The sequence below is a fragment of the Hemiscyllium ocellatum genome, chromosome 21 (assembly GCF_020745735.1).
Source record: "Hemiscyllium ocellatum isolate sHemOce1 chromosome 21, sHemOce1.pat.X.cur, whole genome shotgun sequence".
NCBI classification, from domain to species: Eukaryota; Metazoa; Chordata; class Chondrichthyes; order Orectolobiformes; family Hemiscylliidae; genus Hemiscyllium; species Hemiscyllium ocellatum.
Window position 1 is genome coordinate 61170992 of NC_083421.1, and position 24228 is coordinate 61195219.

General features: G+C 50.6%; 1 protein-coding gene across 3 annotated transcripts in view; it reads left to right on the forward strand.

Annotated features, from left to right (window-relative positions):
- sh3glb2b (SH3-domain GRB2-like endophilin B2b) overlaps window positions 1-24228 on the forward strand; it is a 120812-nt gene that overhangs the window by 81000 nt on the left and 15584 nt on the right. Inside the window, exons 4-7 of one of the 3 annotated variants that reach the window (XM_060841565.1) lie at window positions 969-1102; window positions 2046-2138; window positions 4669-4731; window positions 14034-14057. In XM_060841565.1, coding sequence (XP_060697548.1) covers window positions 969-1102; window positions 2046-2138; window positions 4669-4731; window positions 14034-14057 — 314 coding nt within the window. The remainder of the gene's footprint in view (window positions 1-968; window positions 1103-2045; window positions 2139-4668; window positions 4732-14033; window positions 14058-24228) is intronic. The other 2 variants (XM_060841566.1, XM_060841567.1) reach the window with 2 other exon arrangements.

Here is a 24228-nt window from a genome sequence, read left to right on the forward strand (position 1 = left end):
GATATCTCAACCCAATCTAATCCCACCTGCCAGCACCTGGCCCATATCCCTCCAAACCCTTCCTATTCATATACCCATCCAAATGCCTCTTAAATGTTGCAATTGTACCAGCCTCCACCACATCCTCTGGCAGCTCATTCCATACATGTACCACCCTCTGCGTGAAAAAGTTGCCCCTCAGGTCTCTTTTATACCTTTCCCCTCTCACCCTAAACCTATGCCCTCTAGTTCTGGACTCCCTGACCCCAGAGAAAAGACTTTGTCTATTTATCCTATCCATGCCCCTCATAATTTTATAAACCTCCATAAGGTCACCCCTCAGCCTCTGACGCTCCAGGGAAAGCAGCCCCAGCCTGTTCAGCCTCTCCCTATAGCTCAGATCCTCCAACCCTGGCAACATCCTTGTAAATCTTTTCTGAACCCTTTCAAGTTTCACAACATCTTTCCGATAGGAAGGAGACCAGAATTGCACGGAATAGAAAAGGTTTGAAGGGATCTGGGCAAAGTGCAGGCAGGGAGGTATGGTTTAGTTTGGGAACATAGTTGGCGTAGATTAGTTGGACAGAAGGGTCTGTTTCTGTGCTGTGACTCTATTTGAAAGGGGCTTGTCAGTGGAGGTGCAGGGATGTTCCCTTGTGGGAGAGTCTGGGGCCAGCAGGCACCATCGCACAGTAATGGGCCAGCACACTGAAGATAGAGCTGAGGAGGAACTTGCTTTCTCAGAGGGGAGTGACTGTCTTTACTGCAAAAGGCCACTGAGGCAGGGTTCGATATTTGAGGCAGAGATAGGGTTTTAATCAGGAAGGGGATCATGAGTTATGGGGAACCAGCAGGGAAGTGTAGTTGAGGATTATCGGATCAACCATTGAATGAAGAAGCAGACTCAATGGGCTGAATGGCCTAGGTCTGCCACTGTGTTTACTGGTGTTATGGTGTAACACTGTGCAATAATGAATGTCCCCTCTCAGGTAGCACCCTGATCAAGGTGGGTGAGGCCCAGAGACACCTGGGAGCTGCTGACCGGGATTTCATCCAGTCTTCCATGATCAACTTCCTCACCCCCCTACGGAACTTTCTGGAAGGAGATTGGAAGACCATCTCGGTGAGTTTGAAGGGATTTACCTGACGATAACGCACTGTAGCTGACATCAGACTGCAGACTTTCAGAAGCAGTTTGAAATATTATGGTGTCCTTGAATTTCCCACATCCTCCAACTCACTGAGGGAGCGCCGCACTGTCGGATGGTCAGTGCTGAGCGATCGCCACGCTGAGGGAATGGGCACTGTCAGATGGTCAGTGCTGAGGGAATGGGTACTGTCAGAGGATCAGTGCTGAGGGAGTGCCGCACTGTCGGAGGGTCAGTGCTGAGGGGGCACCGCACTGTCAGAGGGTCAGTGCTGAGGGAGCACCGCACTGTCGGAGGGTCAGTGCTGAGGGAGCACCGCACTGTCGGAGGGTCAGTGCTGAGGGAGCACCGCACTGTCGGAGGGTCAGTGCTGAGGGAGCACCGCACTGTCGGAGGGTCAGTGCTGAGGGAGCGCCGCACTGTCGGAGGGTCAGTGCTGAGGGAGTGCCGCACTGTCGGAAGTCAGTGCTGAGGGAGTGCCGCACTGTCGGAGGGTCAGTGCTGAGGGAGTGCCGCACTGTCGGAGGGTCAGTGCTGAGGGAGTGCCGCACTGTCGGAGGGTCAGTGCTGAGGGAGTGCCGCACTGTCGGAGGGTCAGTGCTGAGGGAGTGCCGCACTGTCGGAGGGTCAGTGCTGAGGGAGCGCCGCACTGTCGGAGGGTCAGTGCTGAGGGAGTGCCGCACTGTGGGAGGGTCAGTGCTGAGACTGGCAAGGACCAGCTACTGGAAAGTGGGAACGGCATGGGCAGTGTAGACAAGAAGGGCTGAACGGTCTCTTCCTGTGCACTAACGTCCCTGCGGTTCTAATCGCTGAAGTGTGTGATAATGAATTTGCGAGGGTGCAGTAAGGAGGGTGTTTTCTCTTTGTCTCTCTCTCTCTCTCTCTCTCTCTCTGTGCCTTGGTTTCTCTCTGTTACAGAAGGAGAGGCGACTCCTGGAAAACAGACGCCTGGACCTGGACGCGTGTAAGGCCCGGTTAAAGAAGGCGAAGGCAGCTGAGGCGAAGGCAGCAGTATGTGACTCTATTTTCAAACCCCTCTCTATAATCCATTAACTCTCCCTGGTTTCAAAACGGCTGTCAAACCTCAAATTGCAACTGGAAACTGGAGCAAGCCATTCTTGTGCTGACCTGTTCACACTGGGAGCGTTAATGTGCTTGCATGAATGAATCAATCTCTCTCATGTCTGCCTTCATTACTAAATAACGTTCTGCTCTTTTTAACTCGGTGTTGTGAGCTCAAATGTGCGCGGAGGTTCTAACTGACCAATGTTCTTTCTCTTGTCTTCTGCGCAGTGTGAGGGAGAAGTGAGTACTTGTTGATTGAACTGCTGCTTTCCCTGACCTGGTTTCCTGTAATATTCTAGTAGGATTTATAGATACGGTTAACACAAACAGTTTTGCTTCATTCACTGCCTGATGGACTGGTGGGATTTGCACAGAAACAGTCCCTGCTGTGTTTGTAGGAGTGATGGGTTCACTGTCCCACTCTGTGTGTGTGTGTGTCTGCTGTTAGGTTTAGTGCAGGAGCTGGAGATGTGCTGGGAACTTTTGATTCATTCAATCACTTTTGTTCCTGAATCTGCTTTTAAAATCATTGAGGTGTTCCATCCCTTTCTTTTTAGCAACTCTGAGCATCCAGCTCCCTGTAAGTCATTTTAAAAAAGAAGTACTATCGATGCTCTGAGGTGGAGATGCTGGTGTTGGGCTGGGGTGGATAAAGTTAAAAATCACACAACACCAGGTTATAGTCCAACAGCTTTAATTGGAAGCACTAGTTTTCGGAGCGCTGCTCCTTCAGGTGGTTGTGACAATCATCTGATGATGGAGCCGCGCTCCGAAAGCTTCCAAATAAACCTGTTGGACTATAACCTGGTGTTGTGAGATTTTTAACTTGGTCAATGCTCTGTCTCAGGCTGGCCGCAGTACTCTAGGGAAACACTGGAGATGTGAGAGTGAGGACACACAGGGAGGCACTGAGATGGGTTTACTCAGTGGACAAGTGTCTTGGGAATACAGTGTCAGCCTTCTCACTCCCAGAGATTCCTACCCCCTGACTGCAATGCTCCGAGGAAGAGTTGAGAAAAACACAGTCATTCCTGAGCTGAACGATCACTTACCTCCTCCTCCTCATTCCCTCTATTTCTTCATCCCCCGTTCTTCCCCTTGGTCTTTTTGTCTCACCAAAGACCCCCCCCACACCTTCCAAACCTCTGACCCTTTACTGAAAACACCAAATGCTGGAGATCACAGTGGGTCAGGCAGCATTCAGAGAGAGGGAGACAGAGAGAGAGCAAGCTAACGTTTTGAGTCTAGCCAACTCTTCATCAGAGCTGATGTGACGTGTGGAGGGGGCAGTATTGATGCGACAGTGGGGAGGATAGGGGCGAGGAGGAGGTGGTGGAGGAGTGCTGGGGGAAGGGAGGATGTTGACTGTGCAGATTGAGTAATCACTCCAATGAAAACCTGCTTTCCTAATGTTTCTGCCAGCCCTGAGCAAAGAGGCCAGTCCCAGGTTGATGCAAGGATGTCAAGAATCCTACAGCACAGGCGGAGCTCACTCAGCCCATCGTGCCTATACTAACCCTTTGGAAGAGCCCTCCAATGGGTGCCACTGTTCCAGCTGTCCTCACCCCCATAATCTGAGAATATTGCTCCCACCTGGGATGACACATGTTAGACAGCACTAGTAAGCACACCCCTCCCCATCCCTCTATCCTACACCTTACAGAGTTGGAATTATTATCACCTGCTGTTCCTTCAAAGTGGCTGAGTCAAAAACCCTGGAACTGCCTTCCCAATGGCAGCCCTGTCTCTCCAAAGCCCCATTAGTGAAGCTCACCACCATGTTTTCCTGAAGGGCCAATTAGGTCCAGGCAATAAATGCTGTGGTGAAAAATACTCAGCGTGGCAGCTCCCCCTGCCATGATGGGGTGGGAGGTGGGAGGTGAAGGTTCATCCCTCCCACCTCTGTTTGAGCTGCAGGATGATAGAGCTCAGGGACCAGCAGGAGTGTGGCCCGTTGTGTTCCATGACTCAATCCCGGGCTGGATTGACCAGTCAAAGTTGAGACTGAAGCAGTGATGTGTAAGCTATCTGTAAATATTAAAACAAGCCTGTGATTCAATCCACTTGGTATCAACAAAGGCTCCATGACGTGTGTGTGTGTGTGTGTGTGTGTGTGTGTGTGTGTGTGTGTGTGTGTGTGTGTGTGTGTGTGTGTCAGCATGTGTGAGCGTGTCTGTCTGTGTGAGTGTGTGTGTATGCCTGTCAGTGTGTGTGTAAGAGTGTGAGTGAGTGTGTGTATTGATTGTGGAAAGAGCCCCATCCACAGTTGATTGGTTGGTTGTGATGAACACAGCGCTGTTTGCTGTCCCGTCAGTGACGCTGACCTGGATTCCCCCAGTTCCATTGCACATCTCCAGCATGTGGTTTACCTACTTAGAGCTTTTCAAGTTTGAAGTGATCCTTGTCTTTTAAAGCAGCTGTCTGCAGAGATGTAGCATGGTTTTCTTTGTGTGTAAAATCTCTTCCCGCCTTATAGGCGACACCTGATTTTCAGGAGACTAGGCCTCGCAATTATGTGCTGTCGGCCAGTGCATCTGCGGTAAGTCATTGGCTGATGCCGCATTGCCCATTTTCTCTCTCTCTCTCTCTCACACACTCTCGCTCTTCACCTTTGACCTTTCCTGTCTCACATGGTATGCTATTAGGATTGGTGACCCTTTCTACCAGACCTCCAAACTTTCCAAGGTGCACATCCTTTATTGTTTCCGAACCGCACTTGCCCGTATTCCCAGACACAATCACGGAATTGTTATGGCAGAGAAAGAAATTATTTGGTCCAGTTTTCCAGCATTATTCCCTCCTCCTCCTCCCCAAATTCCTCGATCCAAACCAAAAAACATCCAATACCCTCTTGAGGTAAAAGGGTAATTGCCATATTCTTACCAAATGCTCTCTCTCATTACAGGGAGATGACTGGGTGGGGTGAGGGTTAACCTGAGGGTCACCATGCCTCAGCTGAGGGGAGAGTCCTTCAGGGTAAAGTCAGACAGTGCGGGAATCGAACCCGTGCTGTTGGAGTCACTCTGTATTGCGAGCCAGCTGTCCAGCCAACTGAGCTAACTGAGCCTCCAACGCCCACTTGAGTGCCTCAGTTCAGTTGAGCCTGCCCCCACCATGATTCCAGACCATGCCCCCCCCACCTCACTGAGCGGATTCCTAACTTTTCGGGGACATTCCTTAAAATTGTGAATGATCCAGGTCAGGTGAGAATCATTTCACTCTTCAACATTTCTGATTGGATTGCAATATCATCACATCCCCACCCCTCCTACACCTCACCTCACTCGCCACCCCCAGACACCCACCCTGACACCCCCACCCCACTAACACCCTACCCCCCCTCCGATACCCACACCCCCACGGGCACCCTATCCCCGCCTCCCTGCACCCTCACCCCCTCCCAACAACCCACCCCCACCCCCACACACACTCCGTCCCCTACCCGTACACACCCTAGCCCGAACCAATTCGACACCTCAACCACCAACCCCCCGATGCCTTCCACCCCCTCTGACACCCCACCCCCACCAACACCCCAGCACCACTGACACCCGACCCCTACCCAATCCATCACCCCACCCACTCTGACACCCAGGAGCCTATTCCACCCCACCCCTCCCTCCCACTCTCACTGTGGCACTGTTTCCATTCAGGTGTTTCTTGACCTGGCCATGAAAGGTCCCCCTTCCTCCTCCTTTTGTCCAAATCTCTTCGATCTTCCACCTGAGGAGCTCAGCCTCAGGTTGGGGCAGAATGGCCATCCTCCAATCCACACTACGCTGAATGACCATCTCCCTATCCACACCAGGCAGAATGGCCATCCTGCTATCCACACCGGGCCGAATGGCCATCCTCCTATCCACACCGGGCCAAATGGCCATCCTCCTATCCACAGCAGGCCGAATGACCAACCCCCTATCCAAACCGGGCTGAATGGCCATCCCCCTATCCACACTGGGCCGAATGGCCATCCTCCTATCCACTCCGGGCCGGATGAGGATCAAACCCCAGCAACATCAGTCGATACCAGTCTGATCCCCCTAATGTCCATCCTTCTGGCTCTGTCAGGCCCCCCCCTCCCCAAAGTCTCTGTCTTATTCAGTCCCTGCTTGAAAGTCTTCCCTCCCACAATGTGTTTTGTCTCGGCCATGAGAGTGCCGTTGACCAATCAGATGATACGGTTCAAAGGGCCATTGATGCAGGAAGCCATTCCAAAAGCTTCCTGTAATCCCCAGTGTCAGTGCTTTATGTTAATGTCCCTGTCCCGTGACCTTGTTCTATCAATGCTGTTAGATCGAGCCCATCCAATCTGAACCCTCCTCTTGAATCCTGTGCACTTCCCTCAGACCTGGGGCGTGCTGTGTGTAAATACAAGCTGCTGATGGTGTTCAATAACTGAGATCTGACCCTGATAAAAAGCATCTCCAATCCAATACCATATTTATTACATACCCTCTTCCTCCCTCGGTATTTACCCATCCCCGAGTGGTCTTTATCTGGCAACTGTGCAAAAGGAAGTGGTGGTCTTGTCATTTGGTCGCAGCACTCCTGGGAGTAGCAGCTCGTTGGTAACTTTGCTTCCCCAGCTTTCAGCTTCTGCTTACCATTTTCCATTGGGGAACAGTAACGGACCCCGGAATCTGAGAGGGTATGTAATTGACAGCACTAACTGCCCTTTTTACCAGCGTTCAACCACTGCCATCTCCCCGATCTCCGCTAACCCGCTCTTAACACACAACCGGAGTTGCTGATTCTGTTAAAAAGTTGGATTTGTCTGGATTGTGTTTTATTATTGGAAGGGGCTCATGGTCCCATGTGAACACTGTCAAGGCCTCTGTCTACATGCACTGTGTACAATTCTGAGGTTTCCCCAGCCCCCTTACTTGCCTCTCTGGTAACGTGCATTTGCATAGCACCGTTAACTCCCGAGGTGCTTGGCAGGTTTGTGATCAGACACTCGCACCAAGAGCCTGAGGACACGGTGTGTAGGAGGATTGACTTAGACAGACGGATCAAGACTAGAGTGCGGTGCTGGGAAAGCACAGCAGGTCAGGCAGCATCCGAGGAGCAGGAAAATCGACGTTTCAGGCAGGAGCCCTTCATCAGGAATCAGGACAGAGGAGGTTGGTTTTAAGAAAGATCTCCCTGGTTGCGAGGGAGGAGGATGGAGAAGTAACGGGGGGGAGGTGGGGGGAGGGCGCTTGCAGAGACACTAAAGGCATTGCTTTGAGCTGAACCCAGGGATTGATTTATGTCCAAGGATACCTGAGTTGCTTTGACCCCATGGATGTTCTTTCCATGAGGTCTGTGTATTGGGGAGGGGGGGAATCTGTCCTGCACTGGAGAAGCCTCTGTCTGTGACGAGACAACCCCTACAGTGCTGAAAAAGCACAGCAGGTCAGGCAGCATCCGAGGAGCAGGAGAATCAACATTTTGCGCAAGAGCTCTTCATCAGGAATGAGGCTGGGAGCCTCAGGGGGTGAAGCGATGGGTGGGGTGGGGGGGGGGGTGAGGCTGGTGGGGAAGGTAGCTGAGAGTGCAATAGGTGGATGGAGGTGGGGGTGAAGGTGATAGGTCGGAGGGGAATGTGGAGCCAATAGGTGGGAAAGAAGATGGATAAGTAGGACAGGTCATGAGGGTGGTACTGAGTTGGGAGGTTGGAGCTGGGGTACATTGGGGGGAGACGAAATGAGGAAACTGGTGAAATGCGAAACCCCTACCGTGGGTGTGTCTGTTTCTGCCTCCTGTCAGAGTACCTGCTGTCTGACCCTAGGGGTGTTCCCTTCATTTACAAAGAGATGTGCAGTTTTCCAGCGACTCCATACTGTCATTCCACTGTCTCCTCTCAGAGTCTCAACTGCATCCATGGGATGTAAGAGTCATTGACTGATCCTATATTTGTCACCCATCGCTAACTGTCTTCACCCTAAGTGTTTTACTTGGCCATTTCAGAGGGACATTAAGAGTCAACCACATTGTTGTGGGTCTGGAGTCACATGTAGGCCAGACCAGGTAAAGATGACAGATTTCCCTTCCCTGAAGGGCATGAGTGAATGAGCTGGGCCCTTATGGTTGCTATTAGTCTAGACTTTGTCCCCGGGAAGGGGGGGGGGGGGGGGGGGGGGGGGGGCGGGGTGTCACAGTTTAATTATGCAGGGTTGGCCATTTAGGATTGTGATGAGGAGATATTTCTTTACTCAAAGAGTGGGTGAGCCTGTGGAATTATAGAAGCCAAACGTTGAATGTTTTCAAGAAGATGCAATTCTTAGGGCTAAAGGGATCAAAGGGTCTGGGGGAAAAAGCAGGAACAAGGCTCTGAGTTGGATGATCAACCATAATCATATTGAATGGCAAAGCAGGCTTGAAGGGCTGAATGGCCTACTCCTGTTTTCCTATATCTGCATCGCAGATTTTTATTGCATTCCAATTTCATCTTCTGCTGTGGTGGGATTTGAACTCAGATCCTCAGTCTGGGACATCACCATGACACCAGCACTGTCTCCATGGTGACTGCTGAAATCAAAGTTCCATCATCATATGCATCATATCATTAATTTTTGTGTTCTCATTATAGTACAGGCATGGCCATCAACGATGGGCAGAAGGGAGTGGAGGGTAGGCTAAAGGCCAGTGTTGGAGGAGAGTTGTGGGCATGGAGAAGGTCACAGAAATAGGGAGGGAGTGAGGCCGAGGAGGGATTCGAACATCAGGATGAGAATCTTAGGTGTTGAAATGTAAGAGATCTACCAGCAGAGCCAGCTGGGTTAAAATAACTTCATCCTCCTGGCACTGGGCCTTCACAAAGTTTCACTAATTAATCCATCTGAGAACTCTCGGGTTTTGACGTCAGGTAGATATTATGGAGAAATCTTAACTTCCAAGACTAACATTCCCTCACTCCCTCTGTCTGTCTCGCGCTCTCTGTCTCTCGATCGCTCTCTGTCTGTCTCTCGCTCTCTGTCTCGCGATCTCGCTCTGTCTGTCTCGCTCTCTCTGTCTCTCTCTCGCTCTCTCTGTCTCTCTCTCGCTCTCTCTGTCTCTCTCGCTCTCTCTGTCTGTCTCTCGCTCTCTCTGTCTGTCTCTCGCTCTCTCTGTCTGTCTCTCGCTCTCTCTGTCTCTCACTCTGTGTCTCTCTCTCTCTCTCTCTCTCTCAGACAAACAGGGATTACTGCGTTACATACATAAATGTGAAAAGGCAGGGATGGCTTTCCTATGATTGAAAGTGTCTCGATGTTGTCTGACTATAATTCTGTAAAGCACCTTGGAATATTTTACTACATGTTAAAGGAAGCCATGTAAATGCAGGTTGTAGTTAGGAGGTTATACCTAATATGCCAGCCATTCACAGATATGTTCCACATGACTGTATGGTCCATTGGTTTAATCACTCTCAGGAGGAAGGCCTCAAAGCCACCGCTACATTATCCTCCAATCCATTTTGTTTCTTTACATAATTCTCCAAAGACAAATTCAACTTCAAGTCTTACTAAACCAGTAACTATCACAGTCTCATCACACCCTGAAGAAAAGAAAACATATTGTACCATTCATCCCAGGACATCCCAGCCCTATCTAACTGGAGTGTGAAATCCCACCACTGGGATTATTTTAACTCCTCACTTTCACCATCAACATTGTGTTCCCAATCTGTTCAGAGGCTCCCTGTGCATTTTATTGCTCCTGTAAGGCCAAAAAGCCTGGGGCCTTGGGATGGGGATTAACTCTGGGCCTAGCCTGGACAGAGGCCTCTCTGTGAGAGATTTTACTGGTCTAAAGCAGTCATTTCTGTCATACAGTTGGACATACGTCTCTCATTGATCTGACAAATGTCACTGATGCCTTAATTTCCAAAACTTGAGGTTTCTGAACCCTTTACCTGTTTAGCCTCTGAATTTAGCTTGGCATCTGCTTCAGTTGCTTTATATTTCTGTGGATGGCCCAGTAGCTATGCCGCAGAGTCAGGGCTTATTCAGAGGATGTTGGACATTGAACTGGTTGGTGTGGCACTAAAATCAAAGCTGCTCCAAGTGCAGTCAACATCCAGATATTCAATCCAGTCCTGGGATAGGAGAGGGCTTGTTATGGATGGGGGTTATTTAAAGGTGTGAGGGCCTGAAAGGGTTAATGCTGAGGAGTGTATTAAGCACCACCCACTATGATGAGATCATATGGACTCAGTAGGTTAAACGTGTGGGTGTCAACAGTCAAGCAAGGCTGAGTAACTGGGTCTCTCTCATTGTTACGGAGACTATCAGGCAATAGAGCACACCTTGTTTAAGATAACAGCAAGGCCTGAGACAAGGGGCTATATTGGGGCCCAATAACCAGGGCTTTAGGGGGTCGCTGTACTCCGGTCAGGGGTCAGGCTCATGGTACTCAGATCATTGCCAGATTAGGAGTCCTACTTTCCACTTCTCATTCTATAAGGAACCTATTTCCACGTCATTTGATCTATTAACAATTCTGCAACCTCTCAAACTCTTGCTGTTAGATGACAGCGATTCAAGAAGGCAGCTCACCCCCACCTTCTCAAGGGGCAACTAGGGACTGGCAATAAATACTGGGCCCAGCCAGCAACATCCTACAAGCAAATAAAAACAAGTGTTCAAACAAAGCAAGTTTTATAAAAAGGGTCAGTTGGAATTAGAATAAGAGGAGATCTGACTGAAGTCTGTAAAGTGCTAAAGGGAATTGACTAAGTAAACGCAGAGGGAACGGTTCCTCTTGAGGAACAATCTAGAAAAAGAGGTCATCGCTTTAAGACAAAGGTTGCAGCAATGCAAAGGGATTACATCTCTCTAAAGCGTCATTAAAATTACTGCACAGAGACCAGTATCCCATCACCAAGTCCCCCATTATCTATGTGTGCACAGTACACTGGCCTTGCCCAGCCAACCCTGACCGCAGGAGACTCTGAATCCCCTGTTTTTTAAATTAGTTTTTTTTTATAACCCCCACACTACTGCCTGACAGCTGTAGTGATCTCCTGGTTATATCTGTCAGCCCAGACTCCCTGATTAGGTTATTATCCTGGGTCAATCAGGGATCTCATAGTCAGTGTTGTCCATCTGATTCCGATATTTACAGCAATGAATCTGTGGAATTCACTTTCTCCCTGATTGTGCAGATGCTGAGACAGGAAGTATATTTAAGGAGGAGAGAGAGAGACAGATTTTTGATTAGTAACAGGTTGAAGGCAGAGCTGAGGCTGAAATGAGATCAGCCACGATTGGGGGAGCAAGCACGAAGGGCTGAATGGCCTACTCCTGCGAACATAGTCCTTATGTTTTCGCCTGGATCCAACCCAGTTTGAAATTCATGGTCACCCATACCCAGTCAATCCTGCCAGTCTGAGTCTGCAGTCAGGGGCTGGGGGCTGGGTGGAGAGGGGAATAGTGGCTCTACCTTTGACCCTGCCAACTCCCATCAGGATTTGTTCCAGACTGGAGCAGGTGGATTGTGTCTGAGAGGAGTTGGACTCCATTACTGGGCAAAGACTCCACATGGTACAATCTTATGGCACAAGAGGCCATTCAGCCCATTGTTCATGTGTCAGCTCTCTGAGAGCGCGTTCCAGTTTGTTCCACCATCTCCCTCCTTTAGAAAATCTGTAACATTTCTCAGCATTTTGCTTTGAGATTTTTCAGACATGGTTACCATAGTGATGTATCAGACCTAGCTAATAAAACAGAATTCGTCTGATGAATGTGCGAGTGCTTTTAACAGGGGAAAAAAATTTTCTTCCTCTTGACTAAAGAAGATTAAAACATTAAATTTACTGAGTTGCTAAACCAGAAGGCTGTGTAGAACAATTTCAGGGGACTGGAGAATTAACACCAGCTAAAATTATACCCAAGTGAGACATTAGACTTTAAAAACCAAATGGGCTTCAGTCTTTACTGGAAATATAATGTGTTAAATATTGATAGGGAGTCCAGGGGACATGCTGTTTCCACAGACAGGTACTGACTTCCAGTCAACAGGAGCAATGGAATTTGTCTGCGTGATTCTAACCTGAGACATGTGCTGTGAGTTAGAGCTCTATTTTATCAACCCATTCTCACATTGACCTTCAAATTAAAAATCCACACATCCTTTGTGATCCACACATCCTGGGTTCAGTGTTAACTTGATGTCTATTCCTGACATTAAGACAGAGACAGGCCATTCAGCCCTTTGAGTCTGTCCCACCTTTCGATGAGATCATGGCTGATCTGATCATCCTCAACTCTATGTTCCCGCGTTTTCCCCATAACCTCACTCCCTTAAACGTCTCTCTGCCTCAGCCTTAAATACACTGCATGACCCAGCCCCGCCAGTACTCTGTAGTAAAGAATTCCACAGATTCACTCCCCTCTGAGAGAAGAAATTCCTGCTCATCTCTGTCCCCAGTGGGTGATTATTCTGAGGTGATGACCTAGACTCTCCCCATTGACCCTGCCTAAGAATCTTCTTTGTTTTAATCAGGTCTCCTCTCATTCTTCTAAACTCCAATGAGTACAGGACCCACTTAAACAACTTTCCCTCCCTGAGGCAGTCCCTCCATCCCCAGAATGGACCGAGTGAACCTTCTCTGGAGTGCTAGTCTTCCCCTGTATTCTCTGTCTAAACCCTTTCCCTGTGAGGCAAATTTGTTTTGGGTTGTTGGTTTCTAATCATCTTACACACTGTGCAGTGTTGTCCCTTTTGATGTAATCTCTGATGTGCAGGTTAGGGTGTATTGGACACAATAATCTGCCCATAGTGCCCGGGGATGTTCAGGTTATGGTGGATTGGCCATGGTAATCAGTTCATAGTGCCCAGGGATGTTCAGGTTAGGGTGGAATTGGCCGCAATAATCTGCCCATAGTGCCCAGGGATTTTTTAGATTAGACTTACAGTGTGGAAACAGGCCCTTCGGCCCAACAAGTCCACTCCGACCCGCCGAAGCGCAACCCACCCATACCCCTACATTTACCCCTTACCTAACACTACGGGCAATTTAGCTTGGCCAATTCACCTGACCCGCACATCTTTGTGACTGTGGGAGGAAACCGGAGCACCCAGAGGAAACCCACGCAGACACGGGAGAACGTGCAAACTCCACACAGTCAGTCGCCTGAGTCGGGAATTGAACCCGGATCTACAGGCGCTGTGAGGCAGCAGTGCTAACCACTGTGCCACCGTGCCGCCCACTACTGTGCCACCGTGCCGCCCACGGTGTTCAGGTTAGGGTGGATTGGCCATGCTAATCAGTTCATAGTGTCCAGGGATGTTCAGGTTAGGGTGGATTGGCCATGGTAATCTGCCCATAGTGCCCAGGGATGTTCAGGTTAGGGAGGATTGGCCATGGTAATCTGCCTATAGTGCCCGGGGATGTTCAGGTTAGGGTGGATTGGCCACTGGGAAATGCAGGGTTACAGGGATAGGATGGGTCTGGGTGAGATGTTCTTCAGAGGGTCAGTGTGGACTCAATGGGCCGAATGGCCTGTCTCCACATTGTAGGGATTCTATGATTCAGTGGCTACGTTATCAGGATCAGCTGTTGGTGGGGAGGGGGTGTTCTGTATTTACTCTTTATTTCACCTGGGGCTAAATGTTAGATTGTATTCTGAAAGCCCACATCAAACCCTTAGTAAAGATGGCCCTGTTTCCCCGAATGTGAATATGTTTTCTGTTCTTCTCTCGTGAGCCTGTGTACATTTAATGCATATTGTTTGTGTGTGTGTGTGTGTGTGTGTGTGTGTGTGTGTCATATTTAACTTCATGCCGTGACCATCCATCGTGTTAAAAATCAGTACTAATAAGCTCATTCCAGTATCAACCACTCACCTCCTTTCTTGTTGCTGTGTGGATCTGCAGCTCTGGAGTGATGAGGTGACAAAGGTAAGTATCTGAAACACATACACCGGGGTCTGAAGGGACTGGGAAAACTAGACTGCTGATCACACAGTGATTTGGGGCAGCTTATTGACGAGGTGTTTTATCATCTCGAGATGAATCCGTGCTGAAGCCTGATCACCTAAAAACCAGGCTGTGACTCCAAAAACTGGAAATCTGAGCTTGTCGGGGCTTTTCAGATCCAATCTGTTCCCAATTGTAGTCTCTTTGCATTCTGAATGTAAAAACCTCATGGGGTGTCACCGTGTGAACAAGGTATCTCACAGTCCTGCAGACTTGAGACAACATCCAGGCACGAGTTAGTGGAAAGAGTTCAGCAACTAGAAGGGCTGGTGCAGTTCCTGCTGAAGATAGAGAGTGGGGAGCCATTCTGATATAGTTTGGACACACACTTCAACCCAGGGGAAAGTAGGGCCAAGGTGCAATTCATACTGAGCAGAGAGGGAGAGAGCAGACTGAGTTCACTCAATGTATCTTGCGTTCATTTCCGTACGCAGACCTGGATCAAGCCAGTCGGGAGGCAGAGAGCAAATTCCTTCTCTTTGTGTGGAGAGTTTATGGCCTTCTCAGTCTAACAGCTCCTTCCACACCAGGTCGTCCCGATATAGGTTTTTATCTCTCTAATCAACCTGTTCAGAGATGTCATGACACACCTCAGGAGCAGGTGGGATTTAAACCCAGGCCTCCTGATTTAAAGATAGGGACACTACTGTTGCACTACAACAGCCCTCTCTGTCCCTACACATATATATATTTTATATATCCAGGGGTGGGGATATTACGACCGTACTGCAAGGCGGCCATTGGGTCTGCTTTTTGTTTTAACCTATTTTTTGTAATCAGTCTGTTCAGAGATGTTAGGACACACCCCTGGATCAGATGGGACATAAGCCCAGGCCTCCTGATTCAGAGTCAGGGACGCTACCACTACATCACAAGAGGCCCCTCTCTCTATCCCCATGTATATGTAGATATATACTCAGACAATTAAAGTGGCCACCAATTCTTAACACTAAATGAAAGTATTAACAAAGTTAGCAATGTGGATAACCAGACCTTAAACTCCTTTCCTCCCCACCCCCTCCCCTCCCCATAACCATCGAGACACCCAGGGGCCGGACAGTTGGACAGTGGATCACCTTATCACTGAGAGTGGGGATTAAAACTTGCCAGTAATTACAAAGTGGCCGTTCAGGATCGGTGCAGCGATTCCGATGTGGGGCGTTCTTACTCCAGTTTCCAATCCAGAGGTCCGGGTGGAGCTAGAAATGTCAAAGGTCACTGAAGACAGGAAGCACCTGTCCAGGTTTCACAAGGCTGTGGGCCAAGTATGGGGAAACGGGATTAGAATTTCGAGGGACTTGGTTTGGACTAGTACAGAATCAATGGGCCAAAGGACATCTTACTGCAGTACTATAGGCCATTGGTGAGGACACATTATGCACACAGTTTTAGGCTTTCTCTCTAAAGTTGGACATGTTAACCCTGGAGGGAATGTGACAGAATTTCACTAGACTTAGGATGAGGGGATTGTCCCATTGGGAAAGATTGAGTAGACTCTGGATGACGGGATTGTTCCATTAGGGGGGATTGAGTAGACTCTGGATGAGGGGATTGTCCCATTGGGAGGGGGTATTGAGTAGACTCTGGATGAGGGGATTGTCCCATTGGGGGGGAATTGAGTAGACTCTGGATGAGGCGATTGTTCCATTGGGGGGAGGAGGGGATTGAGTAGACTCGGCTGGAGTTGGAAAGAATGCGAGAGTGATCCTGTTGAAGCATATAAAATTCTTCAGTGACCGGTTAGATACTGAGGTCTGGTGCCGCCCTCCCACCCTGTGCCAGAATAAGGGGTCAGCTGTTTAGGAAGCAATGAGGAGACATTTCTTCATTCAGAGAATGGTGAATCTTGGGAAGCCTCTTCCTTTCCCTATGGATACTCTGTGGCTGAGTATGTTCAAGAGAGAGGTTGGTAGATGTTTGGGCTGTAAGGGAGGGAAGGGATGTGGGGCTAGGAGGAGCTAAGGCGAAAGATCAGCCACAGTTTGTTGAAGCGTGGATTAGGCTGAGGGGCCGGAATGGTCCATTCCAGATCCTAGTTTGGTGTGTTCAAATCATCAATGAACAGTGCAGCAAACATGGAGCAACTGGTCAGGCAATTAATAAGAACATGGCTGAACCAATCGCTCCACATTCCTGTCCCCCATGACCTTTCACCCCGTTTGCTCATCAAGAATCCCCTGTCTGAAAAATATTGAAATGCTCCACTTCCACCGCCTTTTGAGAAAGAGGGTTCCAGAAGATTCTTTGCCATGAGAAAATAAATTCTCCTGCTCCCCTGTCAAACGGGCGGCCTGTTATTTTCACACGGCATTAAAATTCAGCTCAGCCTTGATTGTGTCGCCCAGATCACATTTGGCTCTTCTGCCATTTTGTTTTTCCTTTTGGGTCTGAAATGCCTGTTAAGCTCCATTTAAAACGTGGACTGTGAGCTCCTGACCAAGGTGGAGACAGGTCGGGTAAGATATACTGATGCCCCTCGCAGTTGCCATGATGTTTGGTATTGTCCCCTGTATTTACCGCGTGCCCAACAATCTAGTTTTTCCATTGCTTAATGTGGAGGAGTCTGAGGGGCTAAAGCTGCAGTACAGTACAGGGGTTATGTATGCACACTTGTACAACTGCTCATGATGATTGGGTTCTGTCTCTAACTATTGCCTGATGAATGTTGACCTTTGCAGAATTGAGTGAAGTGGAATTGTAATGCTGAAATTCACATTCCTGCTCTCAGCGTGCATCAGGAACTGATGACCCTCCAGTTCCTTTTTAAATTGAATCTATCCGTCTCAAAAAACTAAATTGAAAAGACTCAAATCTGCATTTTTAAAAACCACTTTGTTGTGATTGAGTTATGAAATAAATTATGTGCTTTACCTCCAAAGATTAAAACAAATGCTGTATTTTTTGAAGAGTATGTATTGCAGCTTTATAGACAGTTCTTGGCTTTCCTTTGGGAACTGTTTTTAATTTTTTTTTGAAAAATTGCAACAATATCTTTTAACTGTTTAATTAAATAACCACAAATGGTATATGGATTATTCTAGAAAATGACAGATGTGCGTGGGTTCAAGGGATTGGGCAGATATTGATGATTTGGGAAATTGCCCAAAAGCTAAAACTAACCTTGCTCATCATTTTCCGCTGAGGAGACTATGCTGGAGAAGCTGTGATGGCGTGAGACCGTCTGTAGGCAGCTTCACCTCATGTGGCATTTTGATTCAATCCTATATCTATGTTCAAAAGATTAAAGAGGTAGCCTCAATCTTAGACATCTGCTTTCTTTTGGTTTAGTTTGATGAGATTAGATTCCCTACAGTGTGGAAACAGACCCTTCGGCCCAACCAGTCCACACTGACCCTCCGAAGAGTAACCCACCCAGACCTATTTCCCTCTGACTAATGCACCTAACACTGGGTAATTTAGCATGGCCAATTCACCTGACCTGCACATCTTTGGACTGTGGGAGGAAACCAGAGCACCCGGAGGAAATCCATGCAGACACAGGGAGAATGTGCAAACTCCACACAGACAGTTGCCCGAGGCTGGAATCGAACCCGCGACCCTGGTGGTGTGAGGCAGCAGTGCTAACCACTGAGCCACCGTGCCGCCCGTTTGCTCCCCTGTGCTTCCTGATTGTGGGAGTGGGTTGTTCAAGCAAATTGAGAGCTTGAAGTTCTTGGAAATAGAATACTCTTTTTCCATAATTATTATTATGTTACATCTGCATTAAACTAGGGGGTTGCTGGTTTTGGTTTCTGTTTGATTTTGCCTGAATCCATAAGAAACATCTGAATTTAAACACCGCTGTTGGCCCGTTGTATCTATATTTAGAATGCTGGCCTATTATGGGGGTAACACGATGGCTCAGTGGTTAACACTGCTGCCTCACAGGGACCAGGGTTCGATTCCAGCCTCGGGCAACTGTGTGGTGTTTGTATGTTCTCCCTGTGTCTGCGTGGGAGGGGTTTCCTCCGGGTGCTCCAGTCTCCTCCCACTGTCCAAAGGTTAGGTTAGATTCCCTACGGTGTGGAAACAGGCCCTTCGGCCTAACAAGTCCACACTGACCCTCTGAAGCTGATGATTAGGAAGGTTAGGATGGATTGGCCATGCTAAGTTGCCCAAGGTTTCCAGGGATGTGCAGGTTAGGTGGGTTAGCCATGAGCAATACAGGGTCACAGGGATAGGGTAGGGAGCTGGGTCTGAGTGGGATGCTGTTTGAAGGGTTGGTGCAGACTCGATGGGCCGAATGACCTGCTTCCCTCACTTCAGGGATCCTATGATCTCATTAGATTGTCCATTGGGTTTATCTTGCAATGAGTGATGAATTGCATCTTGCTTCAGAACCAATCCCTAAAATCTGATTTTCTGCTGAATTTAATTGTGGGGTAATGCAGGTCTGTGAGCTGGACCTGGTGAAGATTTGACAATGAATTATTGGTCATTTAAATACTAACTGATTGTATACTTCTCAGCCTGTGAATTCTGAATGCCTAATGCAGCATCTCTCTCAATGCAGGGTGTGTGTTTAAGCCTCTAGTTGTGTATGTTAAATGGAATGTTTTTGAGCATAAAGACATTTCCAAAGCTTGTGCTCCTGCACTCATCAGGACTGTTTGCAAGAACACCAATGCCAAGGGGACAAAAGAGAATGCTGATTGGTTGCTATACTTCCTATACATTTGAAAATGTTGTTCCCCCTTTACACTGATATTTCTTCTGACTTACCCTGATGAATGCAAGACAAAAATCTTTGACAAAATGTATCTTTTTCAGCAGCTCTGTAGTGCTGAATTGTCAAACATTTATTTGACCATTTTTATTTTAATGAACAAGTTGGTGTGTTTCTCGTTCAAACAAAATGAGCTGGGGAAACTCAGTAGGTCTGGCAGTAATTTTGACAACAAGTTAGTGTTTCCAGGTCAATGTGACTCTTCAGCATTATAACCCGAATCAGGTCACTGGATTTGAAAGGTTAACTCTCTTTCTGTCTCTACAAATGCTGCCAGATCTGCTGAGTTTCTCCAGCAATTTCTATTTTTGTCTCAGATTTCCAGCATCTGCAGCACTTTATTTTTATCGCTGTGGTTATATTTGTGTGGGTTTGACCAATAGGCAGTATTTTATTCATTTAGTGCTACACATGGCAGGAATATTAGCAGCTGATGATTGATACAGGTGCTACTACAGAGCAATGGGATAAGGGAACAAATCCTAAACTGCTCCTAACTCTGGAACAGGAGTGAGAGTGAGACTTCACAAAGCAATCCTGACTCTACGCACATTAACGGTCAGAGAGAGACCGAGCCAAGCCTAAACCCTGCAGAATTTAGCAGACTGACTGGCAGTCTAGTTGAAAGAATGCTATTCTCAATTGGCTTGATAGAGTTGGTGCTGAAAGACCAGTTTCCCTGAACGGAGAATCTAGGGTGTAGTCTCAGGAAAAGATGTAATTGATTTAGGGTTCGAAATGAGGAGCACTTCCTTTAGCCAAAGGGTTGTGAACCTTTGCAGACCAGACTAAACCCCATCAAAATATACCAGGAGAAATCCTAGCCCCTAACTTTTATTTTATTTGAAGGCAAGTGTTAAGGGGCGGTGTTCCAGATGTGATTTGAGTGGCTACACCATTAGGCTTTAAGCAAAACACACTTTATTCTGACACTGTGGTTAAAATACAAACCAAACAAGGAGGAATTGGCATAACTTTAACTTTATCGAAATACTTAACAAACTAGTATCTTATTTAACTGCTATAACCAACTGTTCCAATCGAGCAGCATCTCATAAACACACCCCTACCAAAGGCAAGCCTGATTTCCCTCACTAGCGATCTCCCCCCAGTCCAGGGGAAGGAACACTGACGGAGCGAGTCCAGCAGCAGCAGCAGCAGAGAGAGAGCTGTGTGTAGCAGCTTCAACCCCAATACCCCAACTTCAACAACAGAAAGCAAACGCTCAGACCCTGGGGCTGTGTGAGCCTGACCCCTCCCACTCACACCTCTTTTATTAAAAACCCTAAAGCTATTTACTCAGCTTTCCATGGGGCAGACACCTCGGTACCAGGGCCACAAGGACTCTCTTCAAGAGAAACAGGACAGAACAAATCTCTCTTAAAGGCACATATCCTCACAGAATTCCTTATTCCATTGAAGGCCAATGTATTCCAGACATGAGGTAATAAGAGAATGAGAGATTTGGGGCAATATTGAGATAGAAGACCAGCAGGCTTGGTGCGCTGAAAGGAGGCCTCCTCGAGTCCCTGTTGGTTTTTCTGGGGCTCTGCATCCTGGCCAAAATCGTCTTCCAACATCGCCTGCTCTGTCCTTTCCTGCGTGGCTCCTTCACGGATCTTCCATTAATTTGTGAGTTTCCAAAGAAGTGCTTCAGGGCGCCTCATCTCCCAACAGTTCCCTCAGAAAGATCCGTGTAACCTTCCCAACACATTGGATGTGTTAAGCCAACCACAGCCTACAGTACACAGGCAGTGCCTGACATGGCCCAGACACTCTGCAGGATATCCTTCTGGGATGTGGCTGGAACTGAGACACTTGCCAAAGCCATTTCCGAAAGCTGTCTCAAACGGGTGTCCCTGAGTATTAAAGTGATGCCCTTCATCCCTCACAACAGGAGGGGCATCTCTCAGCACTTGCTCTGCCAAGACTCCTTGGGGTTGCAGGAATCTTCCCAGAGCCAACTGCAGGAGAAGCAAACTAATTCCTAACTGTGTACACAAAGTCAATTCCAGAGATTGAACTCTGGCCTCTGGGTGGGACACTGAGTGAGATCTCCGTTCCTGTCTCTGTCTGGATTGGCTGGATACAGTTCCCTCTCCCTCCATCACCCTCCAGTATGAAGGAGGATCACTCTGCTGTATTATTCTGAGGTTTTTTTGCCCTGTGGTTTGGCTGCAACAAGGAGGAGTGTAATTGAGTTCAGATAGTTGTCATCCAAAGCCACCCGTCCATGATAGTTACCGAGCAACCATTTGGATCATTGTATTTAGAGAGCGCGTGTGTGTAATGTTTTTACGATGTGGTAAAAATCACCTGTTTTGATTTGTATATTTCAGATAACAAAACGAAGTGGTGCAGAATGACTTGATTTAATCTGTTCATGATTACAGTTGGACACTTTGGAACCACATGAGGACATTAGATAGTTGAGAGATCAGGGTGCAGCGTTGGGGGCTAGCAGCAGTGAATGGCCAGCCTTGTCTCCACATTGCACCATTTCAGCGTGGGCTTTCCATTGGCCAGGGTTTCATTCTTGGCCTAGTTTGATGGTCTGGGCAGTGTACACTGTAGCTATGTATTTGACACACACTCACTGTCACAGGCCCCGAGCCAGCCCTGGTGTGACTCAGGGACTGGATTGGGTCAGTAGTCTGAGCCAGCCCTGGTGTGACTCAGGGACTGGATTGGGTCAGTAGTCTGAGCCAGCCCTGGTGTGACTCAGGGACTGGATTGGGTCAGTAGTCTGAGCCAGCCCTGGTGTGACTCAGGGACTGGATTGGGTCAGTAGTCTGAGCCAGCTCCCTGACCAGAACTCGAACCTCTTGTGAATATCTCCAAATCCTGATGGTTAGGGTGGCTGCTGGCCCATTCAAACCAGGCACGCTCATACGATTACTGAGTCAAAGGCCAGGATCTGGCCCAGATATTGGGCTCACTGTGGGGCAGAGAGTCTCACTCAGGTTTGTCTCTGTGTGAACTGTTTGAGATCATCATCTTAACGTACGGTTTTACTCCAGTTTCACTTTTCTCCCCACGTTCCCATCCTGCTTCTGTAACCCGACCTCTCTCCCCTTCCCCCCCACTCTCCCCTCCCCCACTCTCCCCCCTCCCCCACTCTCCCCTCCCCCACTCTCCCCTCCCCTCTCTCTCCCCTTCCCCCCCCTCTCCCCTTCCCCCCCTCTCCCCTTCCCCCCCTCTCCCCTTCCCCCCCTCTCCCCCCTTCCCCCCCTCTCCCCTTCCCCCCCCTCCCCTTCCCCCCTCTCCCCTTCCCCCCCTCTCCCCTTCCCCCCACTCTCCCCTTCCCCCCTCTCCCCTTCCGCCCTCTCCCCTTCCCCCCCTCTCCCCTTCCCCCCCCTCTCCCCTTCCCCCCCCTCTCCCTTCCCCCCACTCTCCCCCTTCCCCCCTCTCCCCTTCCCCTTCCCCCCTCTCCCCTTCCCCCCCCCCCTCTCCCCTTCCCCCCCTCTCCCCTTCCCCCCCTCTCCCCTTCCCCCCCTCCCCTTCCCCTCTCTCCCCTTCCGCCCTCTCCCCTTCCCCCCTCCCCTTCCCCCTCTCTCCCCTTCCCCCCCCCCCCCCCCTCCCTCTCCCCTTCCCCCCTCTCTCCCCTTCCCCCCCTCTCTGTCCCCTTCCCCCCTCTCCTTCCCCCCCTCTCTCCTTCCCCCTCTCCCCTTCCCCCCTATCCCCTTCCCCTCTCCCCTTTCCCCCCCTCCCCTTCCTCCCCCCCTCCCCTTCCCCCCCTCTCCTCCCCTTCCCCCCCCTCTCCCCTTCCCCCCCTCTCCCCTTCCCCCCCCTCTCCCCTTCCCCCCCTCTCCCCTTCCCCCTCTCCCCCCCCCTTCCCCTCTCTCCCCTTCCCCCCCTCTCCCCTTTCCCCCCTCTCCCCTTCCCCCCCTCTCCCCTTCCCCCCCTCTCCCCTTCCCCTCCTCTCCCCTGCCCCCCCCTCCCCTTCCCCCCTCTCCTCTCCCCTTCCCCCCCTCCCCTTCCCCCCTCTCCTTCCCCCCCTCTCCTCTCCCCTTCCCCCGTCTCCTCTCCCCTTCCCCCCCCTCTCCCCTTCCCCCCCTCCCCTTCCCCCCTCTCTCCCCCTCCCCCCCTCTCCCCTTCCCCCCCTCTCCCCTTCCCCCCTCTCTCTCCTCCCCTTCCCCCCCTCTCCCCTTCCCCCCCTCTCTCCTTCCCCCCCTCTCCCCCCTTCCCCCCCCTCTCCCCTTCCCCCTCTCTCCCCTTCCCCCTCTCTCCCCTACCCCCCTCCACTTCCCCCCCCTCTCTCCCCCCTTCCCCCCCTCTCCCCTTCCCCCCCTCTCCCCTTCCCCCTCTCTCCCCTTCCCCCCTCTCCCCTTCCCCCCTCTCTCCCCTTCCCCCCTCTCCCCTTCCCCCCCTCTCCCCTTCCCCCACTCTCCCTTCCCCACTCTCCCCTTCCCCCCACTCTCCCCTTTCCCCCTCTCCTCCCTTCCCCCCCTCTCCCCTTCCCCTCTCTCCCCTTCCCCCTCTCCCCTTCCCCCCCCTCTCCCCTTCCCCCCTCTCCCCTTCCCCTCTCTCCCCCTTCCCCCCCCTCCCCTTCCCCCCCCTCTCTCCCCTTCCCCCCCTCTCCCCTTCCCCCTCTCTCCCTCCCCTTCCCCTCTCTCCCTTCCCCCCCTCTCCCCCCTTCCCCCCCTCTCCCCTTCCCCCTCTCTCCCCTTCCCCCCCTCCCCTTCCCCCCCCTCTCTCCCCTTCCCCCCCCTCCCCTTCCCCCCCCTCTCCTCCCCTTCCCCCCCCTCTCCCCTTCCCCCCCTCTCTCCCCTTCCCCCCCTCTCCCCTCCCCCCTCTCCCCCCTTCCCCCCCTCTCTCCCCTTCCCCCCCTCTCTCCCCTTCCCCCTCTCCCCTTCCCCCCCTCTCTCCCCTTCCCCCCCTCTCCCCCTTCCCCCCCTCTCCCCCTTCCCCCCCCTCCCCTTCCCCCCCCTCTCTCCCCCTCCCCCTCTCCCCTTCCCCCCCTCTCCCCTTCCCCCCCCCCCCTTCCCCTCTCTCCCCTTCCCCCCCCTCTCTCCCCCTTCCCCCCCTCTCCCCTTCCTCCCCCTCTCTCCCCTTCCCCCCTCTCTCCCCTTCCCCCCTCTCTCCCCTTCCCCCCTCTCTCCCCTTCCCCCCTCTCTCCCCTTCCCCCCTCTCTCCCCTTCCCCCCTCTCCCCCTTCCCCTCTCTCCCCTTCCCCCCTCTCCCCTTCCCCCCCTCCCCTTCCCCCCCTCCCCTTCCCCCCCTCTCCCCTTCCCCCCCCTCTCCCCCTTCCCCCCCTCTCCCCCTTCCCCCCTCTCCCCTTCCCCCCTCTCCCCTTCCCCTCTCTCTTCCCCTTCCCCTCTCCCCTTCCCCCCCCTCTTCCCTTCCCCCCTCTCCCCTTCCCCCCTCT